Source organism: Charadrius vociferus, unplaced genomic scaffold (genome assembly GCF_000708025.1).
Source record: "Charadrius vociferus isolate BGI_N301 unplaced genomic scaffold, ASM70802v2 scaffold103, whole genome shotgun sequence".
In the NCBI taxonomy this organism is placed as follows: Eukaryota; Metazoa; Chordata; class Aves; order Charadriiformes; family Charadriidae; genus Charadrius; species Charadrius vociferus.
The window spans coordinates 1,002,848-1,018,175 of record NW_009648061.1 but is presented as its reverse complement, the minus strand read 5'-3'; the positions used below and the strand labels follow the sequence as shown (position 1 = coordinate 1,018,175).

The 15,328-nt window shown below is 43.8% G+C and overlaps 1 protein-coding gene across 1 annotated transcript in view; it reads left to right on the top strand.

Annotated features, from left to right (window-relative positions):
* Window positions 1–15,103, top strand: part of FBXL7 (F-box and leucine-rich repeat protein 7) — a 151,649-nt gene extending 136,546 nt beyond the window's left edge. The window contains exons 2-3 of the mRNA XM_009883739.1: window positions 5,582–6,193; window positions 13,721–15,103. Coding sequence (XP_009882041.1) covers window positions 5,596–6,193; window positions 13,721–14,457 — 1,335 coding nt within the window. The 5' untranslated portion in view covers window positions 5,582–5,595 and the 3' untranslated portion in view covers window positions 14,458–15,103. The remainder of the gene's footprint in view (window positions 1–5,581; window positions 6,194–13,720) is intronic.
* Window positions 15,104–15,328: the final 225 nt, after the last annotated feature.

The following is a 15,328-nucleotide window of genomic DNA, read 5'->3' as shown; positions in this document are numbered from 1 at the left end:
GAAATCTTTGCAGGAAGACTGGAGACCCTCTCGTTCTTCACAATCACTAGGAGAGGGGCAAGAAACAGCTTCTTGTATGAGTTGGGTAAGAGGAAAAACTTAGAAACTTGATATGGTGACAACACTGGAACAGGCACCTCAGGGAGCTGAGTAATAGCTGTCCCTGGAAATTAAGAACAGGGCAGACATGCACATCAGCGATGGTTTAAGTGTACTTGGTGTACTTGGAGAGAGATGAGAGAGTTCATCCAACTCCATTTCTCATTCTGTATGTTCTTGGTTATAAAAGGCTACAAAATCACGTAGGTATCTCCGCCTAGCGACCCTTCCCTTTTGCAGACTTGACCACTGCAGCGCCACACAAGTTTGCATGGTGAGTTTTGTTCCAGCTGCCTCTTCGCTGTCACGGGCTCTCTGATTCCTCCCAGCCTCCTGGAGCTGGGGGGAACTGAGGTCAGCAGGGTAACAGCCTGAGAGAAATGCCTGAGGATGTTTGTGATGTGGAAGACACTTTTTTGTAGGTATCACTTTTTCTGGGACTTTGACTGTGCTCAGGGCCTTAGAAAGCAAATGGCCCTGTTGCAGCCTGCTGTCCTAGACAACTCCTTTCCGTAATCTCCTCTAAGGGCACACAGCCATATTTGACATCTGTATGTCAAATTCACGAGTCTCTCCTTGACCATTAAGCTCCCACTTTCCACAGTCTCTGTAAAAGGAGTGCTTCCTTGGCATGTGCAAAGTTGATAGTATCATGGTAAAAATGTGAAGTCTATACCCACATTGCACTTAGTAAAATATGAAGTATCTATGTAAAATACATAATAGCTATGCAACACTTATTGATGAAGAGATGCTAAGTAAGTGATGTTTCTGTACTATGTGTAAATGCCTCTTGCACACATTATTTTGCATCTTGCATTTTGACAAAAATGCCAATTGCTTTTTATTTTTCTCAGCTATACTGACTTTTCAGGGCCTGAACATAGTTTGGTTTAATTCTTGCCTTAGCTTTACTAAAAACCTCAGTGGTGACAGCAGATCAACACAAAGGATCCTGTTTAGTTGTCAGATAAGAATCTGAAGTTTGGTTGATATTTACCAAAATTTTAATTTTAATTTTGTTAACTTGAAGAGCTTGGTATAGGATTCACTTTAAAAAAGGCATACCCTCAATACTGTAGTGGCAGGTGCAGTTGAATGGAGTCACGCTTTAAGCATGGAAATGGTTCAATCTTAAAAAGTCCTCACTGGGATCTGGACATCAAGTGTCTTGTGTTAAAGTGCATTGCTGGACTAATGAAAATACAACATTGTTTTCTCTCTCTGGTTCTGAAATCAGAGACTGCATATTGTTGTCAATGCCAGAAGGATAAGAGACTAGATCTTGATTTAAATCATATATATTTAAAGGCTCTTTTTCCCCAGATGTATGTATTAATTGGGAAACAAACTGGGGGGGACGCAGGGGGGTGTCCTTTGAAATAAACCAGATTCCTAATGGAATAAGAAAACTCCCTCCAGTGCATTTTCTCCCTCTGTGTCAGCTTTTATAGTTCTGTTTCTGGCACGCATCTTTTGAGATTTCTTTAAAGATTGTTAAGAAATATTCTCTTACATCAACAAACAATTTTCAGAGCCTGAGCAAAGCTTTAATAAAAAGCATCTTGCACAGAAGATTGGTAACTGGGGAGGGAGAGGGGCAAAAGAGGTTGTAGGGAGGGAAGCACAGGGCTGCTTTGTAATTTGGTTTTTTACTTTCTAAGATCACCAAAATGTAAAGCTGCATTTCAGGCTTGTAAACAATTGTTTTTTTCGGGAACAGAAATGCTTGTATAGGGCATGTGTGCGGGAAGCCGTGCACTGAGAACTGCAACCAGTAACTTCATTTGCACTTGCAGGGTTGCATTTGTTAATGTCACACTGTCATTAAGTTGCTCTGTCTCAGACTGACTCAGACCGTTATGTAGCCCTCAGTAAATGATGAAGAACAAAATTTGAAGGAAGCCCTTAAGAGGTTCAGATAGTGCTATAGGAAGCCCCTCCCAACAATACTTGAAAATCTGGAAAATGTACAGTAGACCAAGTGTTTTGCTGAAGCTTTAAATGCTAGCAAAAAGCTTTCCAAGTTTTTACTGGCAGAAAGCTCCTGGTCTCACCTGCTATTTTTTTCTTTCCCCCTTAGGGGTGTACAACGAACAGTAAGCAGGAATACCTCTGTGCAGAGCTCAGCTGAGCTACCAGCAAAATTCCCGTCTGAGAGCATATTGCATTATGGGCTTAGCAGACCAGCAATGCTCTCGCGACTCTCTTGTTTAAATGTAATGACAACACTACAGTCTTTTCCCAAAATACTTTGGGGCAGGGAGACGGGGTGCATAGGGGAGTGTGTGCATGTGTCTGTCTGGAAGTCCATGCCCCGAAGGTAGAGGGACAAAGTTTCACATGACGAACCTTCAGGATGGAAGGTAAAGGAAATACAGGATGCACATCTGGAACTGCAATACTAATGAGAGAATTAAGAAAGCACAACGCAAGCACGGAGCGTACCCATAAAGCAGAAGGTCAAACCTTTTTTAGCTCTAGGTCTAAGTTAAAAAACACATTTTGGTAATTCATTACGCACACAGAGTGTCTAAGGTATTGATTATTCACAGTGTGCCCAGGAGCGATGAAGGAATGCCACTTTGGATCCAAAAGGAGCAGAGATTAGCCATATTAGCTTGGTGCTGTGGTCACCAGGAATCATGGAGTATTAAACACTTTTTTATACTTAAGTAGGAATGGAGAGTAGGGAAGGATGTAACCCTACAGAGATTTTTAGGTGTTTTCAACAATAACTGACTAAAAATCTATGTTCTCAAAATATGCTGGGAGACTGTCTTACAGGAGGTAAGCATTCCCACAGTACTAAAAATTGTTTATAGCAGATGTTAAAAAATGAAACTTTTTGCTTTTGATTTCAGTTAAATCTATTCTGTGGTGTAGAAACAAGTGTTTGTTCTGTGGGTTTTATTTACTTCATTTTGTTTTCCCTTTTTGTGCTGGTTTGTGTAAAAAACAATCAACAACCAAACAAAAAGCCCAAAGCAAATGAAAAAGTAGAAAGACAGGAGAGGAATTCACAGTGCCAACTACATGTAGTAGTGGAAGATACACCCAGCACTTGAAAAAAATGTGTGTTCTCTTATATTAGAAGCATCCTCTTAAAATCTCAAGAAAAAAGCAAAAAAGTAAGGGCTCCAAGTCTGCCACATCTTCTGCACATGTTTAACTTCAGGCATTGTCATTGGTTTCAGTGGTAATGTGAGGGAGGTCAAACATATGGTAAGTCCTTGCAAAAATTAATCTAGGGGACTGTTGCCTAAGTGGTCTTTGGAGTCAGTGCTTGTCTGCAGGAGCCTGGCTGCTGCTGGGGTGTTGGTTTGTTTCTCTCCAGCTGTAAATCTCATTTTTAAAATACTGGAGTATACCAGACGCTTTCCAAATAACACTCCTCGATGCAATTATTTGCAATAGCTGCCAGGGGGGTATTAGGAGGTCTCGAAGGGGAGCAGAGTGTCTGCAAAACCCACTCTGCATTAAGATATGGTTCTTGCCCCAAAACACACAAATCCCTGGGTTATGTCCACACAGCCATAGCATAGATTTAGAAGTATTGAAGAAAATATTTTTCCCTTCTTTTGCTGAAATACTGAGTTTCTAAGTAAAACAAGATAGCAAAGAGGAAGAGGGAAGGAGCTGGGTGGCATGGTTTTTTTCCTCCACAGTGTGCGATGATGATTTTGATCCCTCTTCAGCTGAACTTGATGATCTTGGGCAAGCTGCTGGACTTTGTGTCTTGGGTTCTTCAGCTAAATAGTTGTGCCTCTCTCCCTTGCAGACATGCTGTTGTAGCTAGTGAGATCAGAGCACACCTCTGCTAGGCTAAGTAAAGGCTTGATGGGGACATTCACATGTAATACACTAATCAAATTAATCTAAAGTGTACTTAGTTTAAAAACTCTGCCTAAACCAAGACTTGGGCAGGTTTGTTGAATGCATTTCTGACTGTACCCTGCTTAGTCTGTATCTCTGCTCTCACAGTCACAGAGGTGTAGAGTCAGTGTTACTTAAGGAGATGGCTTTGCATGCTTCCCCGAAGTGTCTGAACACTGAAGTGATAGCAGAAGATGTGACGTGGAGGAAAGCTTCGTGCTCTAAAACCACTGTTCTTACTCCATTTGTGATATTTGTTATTCTACTGGATACTAAATTGTGGTTTCTGTATCCATCTTTTGATGATGCTTTCCTTTATAGAGGATTTCTGTTGAGATCAGTACTGAGAGGTCAGGGATGGGGAAGGAATGTGCTCAGCAGTAGCATTCATCTCTCATATATTGGTTGCATCTTCTGTAGCGTACTGCTGAAATATCTCAGGGTCTCCAAATGTATTGCTCATGACATTTGCTCGATTATCAAAATTATGTCCTAGTTGTCTTCCAGTCTTTTAGTTGCTTTGCTTGGAGAGCTGGGAGCAGGAGTGGAAATGACTCACAGGCAGCAATGTCAGCACAGAGGGAAGACAGTTGAAATAATCTTACAGCAAAGGCAACATTTCTTAGTAGCAGAGGCCCTTTATTTTTATGCCTGCTTTTTGCCAGTGAAGTGAAATACAGAAGGTAAAGAAGTAGCAAATTGTTGGGAGGTTTCTTTTGGGGCCGAGGGGAGGTTGAGTTGACTGCTTCTAGTGTGACAGTTAACACTAGCAAAAAAGATTGTGTGAACGTTGTGCAACAGCTCTGTAAAAAGTTTCCAGGCATGCTGTTTCTTCACCACTTACTTTTCTGGGCCTGTTTTTTCAAATCAAACTGAAGTCCACTTTAGTCCGTTGGAAAGGAGTGCTTTCTGCATGCGCATGAAGAGGCACAGTCAACCCCTCTTCAAGAACTAGTCTCTGGGCTCTTGGTTAAACTGTTGAGTCCTGGTTTGCATGAATGAAAAATGAACTTTGTTTATGACACGAAGAAAATAAGCATACAGGGTTGTGCTTTTCCCATCTGCCCAGGTCTGGTGAATGAAGCAGCATTTGCCTTGTAACCTTTTCTTTGGCCTTCCACTGAACAGCTGAAAGGAGTTGAGAGGCGAAGGACCACAGAACTCCCCCAAAACCTCACAGCTGCATAGGTTATTGGCAGTTACTTTCTGTCAAAAAAAGCCTGTGACTCAAGTGTACTCATTTCTTGCCATGTTCAGTCGAGAGTATAAAGAATTAAAATCCCTGGACTTCCACTGCCGTCTCCTCTTCATTACAGGGCTCGGACCCACAGCCCCTCCTCTGGTAGCATGGCTTTGACAGCACACCTAGCACTGCATCTCTGTCACGTACCCAGCACTAAAGTGAACGGTGTTTCCAGAGTATAATCTAAGATAGGTTTTAGAATATGTGTTTCCTCACTGTCACTGGTAAAAATGAGTGCTTAACCCCCCCCAAACCTTGAAGCCCATCATGTTCCGTTAACAAACGGGCTAGCATGGTGCTGCATTGCACCAAGAGCTCTGCGTCCATCCACTGCTTACGGAAATTGTGCGTTTTGTCTTCCAGACTCCGACCTGAGCATGCGGACGCTCAGCACGCCCAGTCCAGCATTAATATTTCCACCGAATTCCACCGGTTTCCAGAATGGCAGAGGGTCGTCGACGTCTTCGTCCTCAGTCACTGGGGAAACTGTTGCCATGGTCCACTCGCCGCCTCCAACACGTCTCACTCATCCTCTCATCCGGCTGGCATCCAAGCACCAGAAGGAACAGGCCAACATAGACCGACTTCCTGACCACTCCATGATCCAGATATTCTCCTTCCTGCCCACCAACCAGCTGTGCCGCTGTGCTCGCGTGTGCCGCCGCTGGTATAACCTTGCCTGGGACCCCCGCCTTTGGAGGACTATTCGCCTGACGGGCGAGACAATCAATGTAGACAGGGCTCTTAAAGTGCTGACCCGGAGGCTTTGTCAGGATACACCCAACGTATGTCTCATGTTGGAGACGGTAATTGTTAGTGGCTGCAGGCGGCTCACAGACAGAGGACTCTACACCATTGCCCAGTGCTGTCCAGAACTGAGGAGGCTGGAGGTGTCTGGCTGTTACAACATCTCCAACGAGGCAGTCTTTGATGTCGTGTCACTGTGCCCAAACCTGGAACACCTGGATGTGTCAGGTAACAGGAAATATTTAAATATGGGAGCCTCTGAGTCTAAAAGCCGCATGCTTGTCAAACCACTGGCCCCTGTCGTGGTTTAACCCCAGCTGGTGACTAAGCACCACACAGCTGATCACTCACTTCCCCCCAGCGGGAGATCGGAAGAGTAAAAGTGAGAAAATTCATGGGTTGAGGTAAAGGCAGTTTAAAAAGTAAAGCAAAAGCCACACACGGAAGCAAGGCAAAACAAAGAATTTATTCACTACTTCCCATCCCAGGCAGATGTTCAGCCATCTCCAGCAAAGCAGGGCTCCATCACAAATAATCGTTATTTGAGAAGACAAATGCCATAACTCTGAACATCTCCCCTTCCTCCTTCTTCCCCCAGCTGAGCATGATGTCATATGGTATGTAATATCCCTTTGGTCAGTTGGGGTCAGCTGCCCCAGCTGTGTCCCCTCACAACTTCTTTTGCAACCCCAACCTACTTGCTGATGGGGCAGTGTGAGAAGCAAAAAAGGCCTTGATGCTGTGTAAGCATTGCTCAGCAATAATGAAAATAGCCCTGTATTATCAACATTGTTTTCAGCACAAGTCCAAAACATAGCCCCATACTAGCTACTATGAAGAAAATTAACCCTGGCCCAGCCAAAACCAGCTCATTCTCCACCCCTTATTCCATACCATTTATGTCATGCTCAAGGCCCACACTATCCAATATATCCTCATTAATTATCGCCCCCTGTCCCATTCTTTGATATAATACACTGATATCATTCCCTTAGTCTATGGACCACCCCTGTAAAATGTCCATAAAATGTCTATTGAGTTAGTTTAGTCCATGTCTTCAGGCTCCATCTGTTACGGCAGTCACTCAAGACAGGAGAGGTGGTGTGTGGTGTGGAGTTATTGGCCACCACAGTCAGCTCAGGTCAGGTCACCGCTGTTTTTGCACTGGTTCTTATAAGACTTCTCCTCCTCCATTGGTTCAGGTAGTTCCTGCTATAGTAATTCCTCTAACATTCAACTCAAATCCAGCATTACAACAATTTAAAGGTATTTCCATTACAATCTCCACCCCTGGTCCCTTTGGACCAGACCATATGGTTTAACACTGCAAAGAACTCCTCCCTTTGTCCCTGCTCCAGCTTGGCCTTATCCACAGACTGCAGTCCCTTAGGGGTGTACCTGCAGCAAGCGGAGCCTTATCTATGAGCTACATTCTCATCAGGGGTATCCCTGCCATTGCATAGACTTATCCATAGCCACAGTTACTTTGAGGTGCATCTGTTCCAGCATGGCCTTATCCGTGGGTCACAATGCCTACAGAGATACGCCACGCTCCAGCGTGGCCTTAGCCACAAGCACAGTCCCTTCAGAAGTAAACCTGCTCCAACATGGCTACTGTCCCTCCTGGGGTGGAGTTGATTTCCCTTTCTGTGTTGTCTTTCAAAGTAGGAATCCCAGTCTCCTCACACGATACTGGTGAGACAGGCACCACTAGCATCTCAGTGCCCCAAATGCCAGCAGGACCTCTTGAGCGGCCAGGCCTCCTCAGATGGAGACAAGCTAGCAGAGATGGCCCATTCAAATAGCACAAAGACTATTTAGAGATTTTTGCGTAAAGCACCCTTACAAGAGCCCACATTGCAGTCAATGTTATATCATATAGTAAAGGCTACTTACTAGAGCAAAATTTGTTGTATCTTATATATGTGTATCGTTTATAAGTAGATGATATGTATATAAAAAAATGTATGTACCAGTAATCTTATGAGTGACTTGAGCAGGAGTTCAGAATCAGTGCTAGGCTTTTGTTTGGGTATAAATATCAACTGTCATCCCTAGCTGTACTTCAAGGTCCCCTTGTTTCCATTGCTATTTTAACCAGACTTAGCTAGCTTGGACCTTTTTTTTTTTTTTTAAATAGTGTATATATTTGCTTAGTGCCTTTCTGCTTTTCATTTCACCCAGTTACACTGTATCATTGCAGCTGTTTAGATCAGCAACATTATTTTACACAATTTTTCTCATACCTGCTTTGGGGAAACAAGATTATTTTTTTTTCCCCGAGATTAGCCACACAGCATTTCCTTTCTGCAAACAGGTTGGCACTTCATTAAAAGCATGCAGCCAAGTAAAGCACTGAAGTAAATTTTATGTTCACTTATTTTGTGATCTTACCTTGTTATTAGTCTAATGTTGATATTACATAGCTGAACCAGGTGTGCCATTGCAGAGGTGCTGATGGCTGTGCAACAAGCAGGACAACGTGGGGACTGGAAGCACTCTGTTGAGTCACTGGTACCTAGACAAACTGATTTTTCCAGGGCTGCCTATCTGGTGTAGACTGTTTTGCTTTCTTTTTCCTGCCTTTTATTTTTTTTTTAACTGTTTTATCCAATCTTTCACCTCGTATTTCCTAGTATGGCAGAATGTCATGAATGGCATCAAAACAAATCAGAGTTATTCACTTTTTGTGATCACTGTCTGAAACCGTCAGCTGATAAGGATTCTCCACAGGACTCCATGGGAGTCCTGTCCCGTGGAGTCTATTCACAATGACCTAGCGCATGAATTACTTATTGCCGGTACATACTGACATTAGCTCTGGATTGCTAACCACACATTCAGGTTGAATCATCTCCAACACCAGGAGAAAATGCATGTGCCTGTGTAATTTAGAGACCTAGAGCTACATACCACTTCGAAGGCTGGCTGTATCCCAGGCGTATTTATGCTTTTCTTACTACATCCTCTAGGGTGGTATGAAGAGTTGAGTGGCTCGAGTATCCTGAGCCTGGAGAGACAGGAGAAGTAGAATTGCTGAGCTGAGGGTGAACTGCCTTGGCACACCAGTTTGTTAGCTGATGCACCCAGTATACTTGGGGACTTTCCTTGTAGGTGGCTGAAAATGCTTTGGTCTACAGCTTCTACTGATAGGTATAATATAGACCAAAGGTGATTTTTTCAAAAGCAGGGGAAATGAAAAGAAGATACCAGGTCTTGAAATATGTTCTTTTGGGGTCTGTCTTCATTTGTGGTTTTCCCAAGCCTGTAACTTTCAGACCTAGAAGCTTGTGTCTGTCCCTAAGAGCTCATCAGTTTGGTCGAAAGTGTGTAGAGGGTGAGTCCTCCTTTAATTTTGTCTCATCAGTGTGACAGGAAAGTAATTTTAATCTCACGTTTTTCCAAGTTATCCTTACTTTTTGGAGCAGGTAAGGGAAAAATCCTGGTTTTGAATATTCACAGAAGCCAGGGTGTTTGGATTCAGACACAGCTTTTGCTGCATGTGCCTGCACACGAATTGAGGATAATTGATCTCTCAGGTCTTGTTTTGAGCACCCTTTTTTCATTCTGATGTGGGTAATTTTGGAGGATGTTTTGGAAGCAGGATTCCATTTTACCCTCCTTCTGTCTGGCTGAAATAAAATATATTAAAATGGTTTTTACTTCTTTTTTGTTGGACCCTGTTTTTTTGAAGGGTTGCTGCACAGTTTGTCAGGATATGTAATGATCATCTCTGAGTAACTTTATTGCTCATGTATTTCACATGCGACACTGTACTTGGTGGCATGTGCAGAAGGAGGGGAGATGAATCTATCTAAGCAAATTGAATGCTATCTGCTAGGGCTAGAAGTGACCTCAGTGGCAGCAAAGCCCACAATAGTGAATGCAGCACAGCAAAGTCCTCTAATGAAGACTGAGTCTGATCCATCTTCACAGTATGTGTGCCAAGGATTGCATTCTCCTCATGTGATTTGGCTCCTATGGAGGCTGCTGCTTGTGTAATGCAGACCTCATCCTTTAAAAAAAAACTCTGTTATCCACGGGCGCTAGTTTAATCCTGCCAGTTATATCCCATTCATTTCTTCCTTGCTGGAAGGGCAGGACACACCATCTGTAAACACATCGGTCTTCAGGCAAAGAACAGCTTCTCTTGGAGTCTTACCAAAGAGGAATCTCCGCTCAGTAACAAACTGCAGAATTGGCAAGGAAGGAGTATCTTAGGGCACCAGGAAAAGGTAGTTCCAGCAAGTATTCTGTGAAGAGAGGAAATGGATTTAGGGCAAAAGAAAGTATAATTGGTTTGGTGGACAACACCTCAAGGACTGGAGCAAGAGAAAGCCTTGGCTGAGCAAATGGTGATGCTGTTGGGCAGATTCAAATTGTTTCTTAAAGGATCACCTTGTTCCATCTCTGTGGATGTTTCCTATAGAAGTGAACATTCTTGCTCTCATGCTTTCTCTCTTCTCCAGTTTCTCAGTCAGAAAGGGTGATTCCTGGGCTTACAAATTAAACAGGAAAAGCAGTCCATACATCTGTAGCTGTAAGTCTTCCTCTTCAAAGGGCAGGGGCACAGATTTTTACCAGTCTGCATTGTGGTACGAAGGCAAGTGCTGAAAGCATTTGCTGAGCTCTGGCTCAGACTGTGCCACGAGTACTTATGCAGCTCACTCTCTTACTGCCCTTTGGGTACTAAGTGTTTAAAGAGAAGGTAAGATGGGGGGGCAGAAAGAAAAAAAAAAAAAAGACACAACTTATTTTCGTATCTGAGTGTCTTACAAAAAGAATTCCAGGAATAAGATTTCAAACAGCAATTTTGGTTGCTGTGCAGGCTCTCCCTGGACTTGTCTGCAATGAGGCTGCACTCTAGGTCCTTGGACAAATTCTGGGCTAAACTGAGAAGGTCTCACATGAGAAGATCTTTTCTGTAATCAAGTCCAAGAAGTAGTTAGAAGGACAAGGCTTGCACCTACACACTCAAGCAATCGGCAGGACTGAAGTGGTTCACTGGTTTGGTTTTATACTGAGCAAGAAAAGTTGGGTACATGTGCTGGAGGATAATGCTATACTTGTAGCTAGTTAATTAAAACCCAGTTCACAGTTGTACATCTAGTTGAATCCCTCTCCCTCTTGGATGGTTACTTGGCAGCAATAACACAGCAAAATCTTTAATGTCTAAAACAGACATTCATATTAACTTTCAGAGTTTTCCACAATGTAAGTTCTGTAATTCTCAGCATCCACTTTGTGGGCAGATCTTAGATATCTCTAGAAGTTGGTTGAGCTTGACTGCAAGTTATTATCTAACATGTTAGCCAACTTTTTTTTTTTTTTTTAATCTGTTTGGAAGTTTCTCCTCCCTTTTAAAAATCAGTTATACTTACTTTATGGAAAATCCCGCTACAAGAGCTTTGTTTTTACATTTTTTATTATTTAGGACAGAAAAATTGTTACAGTCCCAGGAACCTGTCATTTTGCCTAAAAATCAGGCAGTTCTATATCAACACGGACTCTTTTTCTGGTGAAACCATTTTGAATACCCTTCCCATTAAATATTTTACAGTGTAGCCAAAGTAACTAGACGAGATGATTCTTGTCAAAACAGCAATCACACACTGATGTACAATGACTCCAACCCTGCTGTGAGACTTCTGACCCATTCACTTTATAATTGCGGTCATTAAAGCATTCTCCCTTTGTGGATCCTCAGCAGACAGAACATTTTCCTCAGCCTCCTCGACCCTTCATTCTCACTTAGTCAGATTTTAAAAATGAATTCTGGTCAGCATGTAAAATATCCAGACCGATTCCTTAATCCAGCAACTTCCCCAGGCAAACACAATAGCGAGAGCTACATCGGGTCCAGCAGAACTCTGCATAGGTGTCAGGTGCTTCTGTGGAAACCCAGCTCAAGGATGGGGACTTCTATGGTGCATTTTGTTTCACCTACTCCAAAGAAAATATTAGAGGTGAAATTTTTACACCATTAGTGTTGTACTGCTTCCCTTTAGAAAAATCACTTTACATTATTGAATGTGTATGCAGTATTTATTTGAAGGCAAACATATCTCCAAAGATTGCACCATAACATAGGTGGATCTGCAACGCAGTCTAAAGAGGAAACAGCAGCATTCAGTTTTAAGAAGATGTTCGTTGAACAAAGTGCTTTGCTTCAACGTCCCAGAGCTTCTGCATAACCTGTGGACAATTTCCCCATTTCATTGTGTGAGGCCTGAGGTAAAATTTGCATGTGTTTGAATAAATTTGAAGCCTAAATTAAAAATCCAGCTGCAGATTCAAATGATGAATGTAGAAGTCTAATTTCAGGTAGCAAACTGTTTCAAGTCCATAACCCATGCTTCTTACAGCATTCGCATAAACCCACTGGAATATCTCAAGGGTGGTTTTTTTTTCCGTTTTGTTTTTAAGAACTGAAGCATAATCATACTACCACTAAGCCTCTGAATGAGAACCTGTTGTTTCAAGTGGTATGGGTTTGAGTCATTCAAGTTTTTGAGGTGGTCTCTGTACGTTGTCATGTTCTTTACTTCCAGATTACAGGATTTGTGCAGCATTTCTGATACACAGACCTGTAAGGTCATCATCCTAATTTTTCTGGCTTTTTTCATGGGTCACTTCTCCCCTGGCCAGTGTTTCAGCAATACAGAAAAGTTCCTTTTATCCCTGCCTGAAGGGCCCACTATAGGCATAAGCTGCAGAATTTGTCTGAGTAGACATTTACGGCTAAAACTCCTGGGCCTTGGTCACTAACAGGTAGACTCTCCCTTCTTCCTTGTAGCTGTTTCTAGCTATGCTAATGCAATGTGCCCAGCTGAACCTGGCACAGACAAGAATTTCTCTTCAGGAGCCCGAGACTGCCAGTTTGCAGTGCAGCAGAAACAGCACTTTCCAAAAAAAAAAGCTTTCATTCATCACCATGCACAGAGTGGAGGTTAAAAACAGGGGAAGTGTGAGAGCATGTTTTTCCCTTTGAACTAACTCTTTATCTTTCCTTGCAAGGTCTGGTGTTTTTCCTCCAGCCTAGTTACCTCCATTCGTGGCCGGGCTTTCACATTTGAAACAGTCCTTTTCTGCATCTGTACATGTCCTCTCGTGCCCTTACCAGTCTGTTGGCTCCTGCTGACTCTCCCCATTCTCCTTAGGTTACCCGAATCTCCACCCTTCTGCAAGCACATAGTCTTGCCGTAGTTTTGCATCCCTCCCACATTGCAGGCTTGGGGCTGGATTCACATCTGTTCCTCAAATGCTGTTCAGAGGGTGGGTGGGGTTTGTCTTTTTTATAATGGGGTTGGATGGTGAAAGAGCCTCTGATGTTGGTTTACAAACTCAGCCGGTCAGCAATGAGACTGCCTCTGATCAAAAAGCTGTGTTGGTTGGCATGTAGTACCATTTTCTCAAATTGTCACTGGGTTTTATGTTGCAGTAAGAGATCACAGACAGTGCCTAGATAAAGCTCGGACCATCACTTTACGTTTGGGATATGGAGAAAATTGGTCCATTGCTTTGCTGGTGCTCAAAATCCCAAAGTAACCTCACTGACTCCAGCGGAGTTTATTATTTCCTCTGGTGTAGGGACACATCACAGCAAACCCAGGCTAGTTAGTCAGGAGGATTCTGCTCTTGCAACATGAAGACATCTTCATCACACCCATCACACAATTTCATGCCCACCTTTCTGGTCTTGCTGTGTGATTTGTTTTTACTGCTTGCTTAAATGTGCTGTGTTTTTCCACTTAGGCTGCTCCAAAGTCACATGCATCAGTTTGACTCGCGAAGCCTCCATCAAGCTGTCTCCCTTACACGGGAAACAAATCTCCATTCGCTACTTGGACATGACAGACTGCTTCGTCCTGGAGGACGAAGGACTGCACACCATCGCCGCTCACTGCACTCAGCTGACCCACCTGTACCTGCGCCGCTGCGTCCGCATCACCGACGAGGGTCTCCGCTACCTGATGATTTACTGCACGTCCATCAAGGAACTGAGCGTGAGCGACTGTCGGTTTGTCAGTGACTTCGGCATGCGGGAGATTGCCAAGCTGGAGTCGCGCCTCCGATACCTTAGCATCGCGCACTGCGGCCGGATCACAGACGTGGGCATCCGTTACATTGCCAAATACTGCAGCAAGCTGCGCTACCTCAACGCGCGGGGCTGCGAGGGCATCACGGACCACGGTGTGGAGTACCTCGCCAAAAATTGCACAAAACTCAAATCGCTAGATATTGGCAAGTGCCCTCTGGTCTCAGACACCGGCCTGGAGTTTCTAGCCCTCAACTGCTTCAACCTGAAGCGCCTGAGCCTGAAATCATGTGAGAGCATCACTGGGCAGGGCCTGCAGATTGTCGCTGCCAACTGTTTTGACCTGCAGATGTTGAACGTGCAGGACTGCGATGTCTCTGTGGATGCTCTGCGGTTTGTTAAACGACATTGCAAGCGCTGTATTATAGAGCACACCAACCCTGCCTTCTTCTGAAAGGACACCCCCACCTGTCGTTACAATGCAGTATTAAAAACACTGACGTATAAACACATGCTCCCACATTCAGTAATGCTGTCTTTTCTATAGCTCACGGGAGTCAGCTTTTCTTGTATGTTGTGGGTGAGGGGGGGTTCTAGAGGACTATTTTGTTTGCTTTTTGTATGATCACTTTTTAAGGTGCGGTGGGTCTCCGTGGAGACGTTGCCTTAATGCAAAAGCAATGAGTGCTCAGCATCCCCAGCGGGATGCCATTTCCATAACAGCTGTGATCTTGTCCCCGGCTACAGTAGCTACCTCCAAAGGAAATAGCACATAATCCCTCCTTTGGAAATGCTACTAAGCTGTGTCAAATACATCTGAATTCCAGCTGTGCTCATGAAGCTGACTATGCAATATGTGTCTGTGTTCCCCAACTTCTTCCAATACAGCTGATAAAGCATCCCCTTGTCTCCAAGTAGTTTCTCTTTGGTAGTCATCCATTGTAATCCCTCAGGAAATACTGGGTAATATTCTTCAATGTACTTGACTGATGCAGAACAAGACCTGCTGGCCATGGCCGAGCACTCTGCTGAGTGAATCTGGAGACTGTGCCCACGCATGGATTCTCCTGGAAATCCCACCTCCAGGTCACTCGTGCATCATCACTACTTGCCTTCATTTCTAAATCTGCTCTCTCCTGCATGTGTAGTACCACTCTCTGGTAGCAGATAGGGACTTCTGGGTCTGATATTCAGCCCAGTGAAGGAAAACAGATGAGATATTGGTGGCCTGGCAAAGGGAAAAGCCAACAAATCAGCCCAAAAAGCTGCTTTAGTTCTGCACCAAGCTGGCATAGCACCGGGGACTCTCTGAGGTGTTGTGGAGC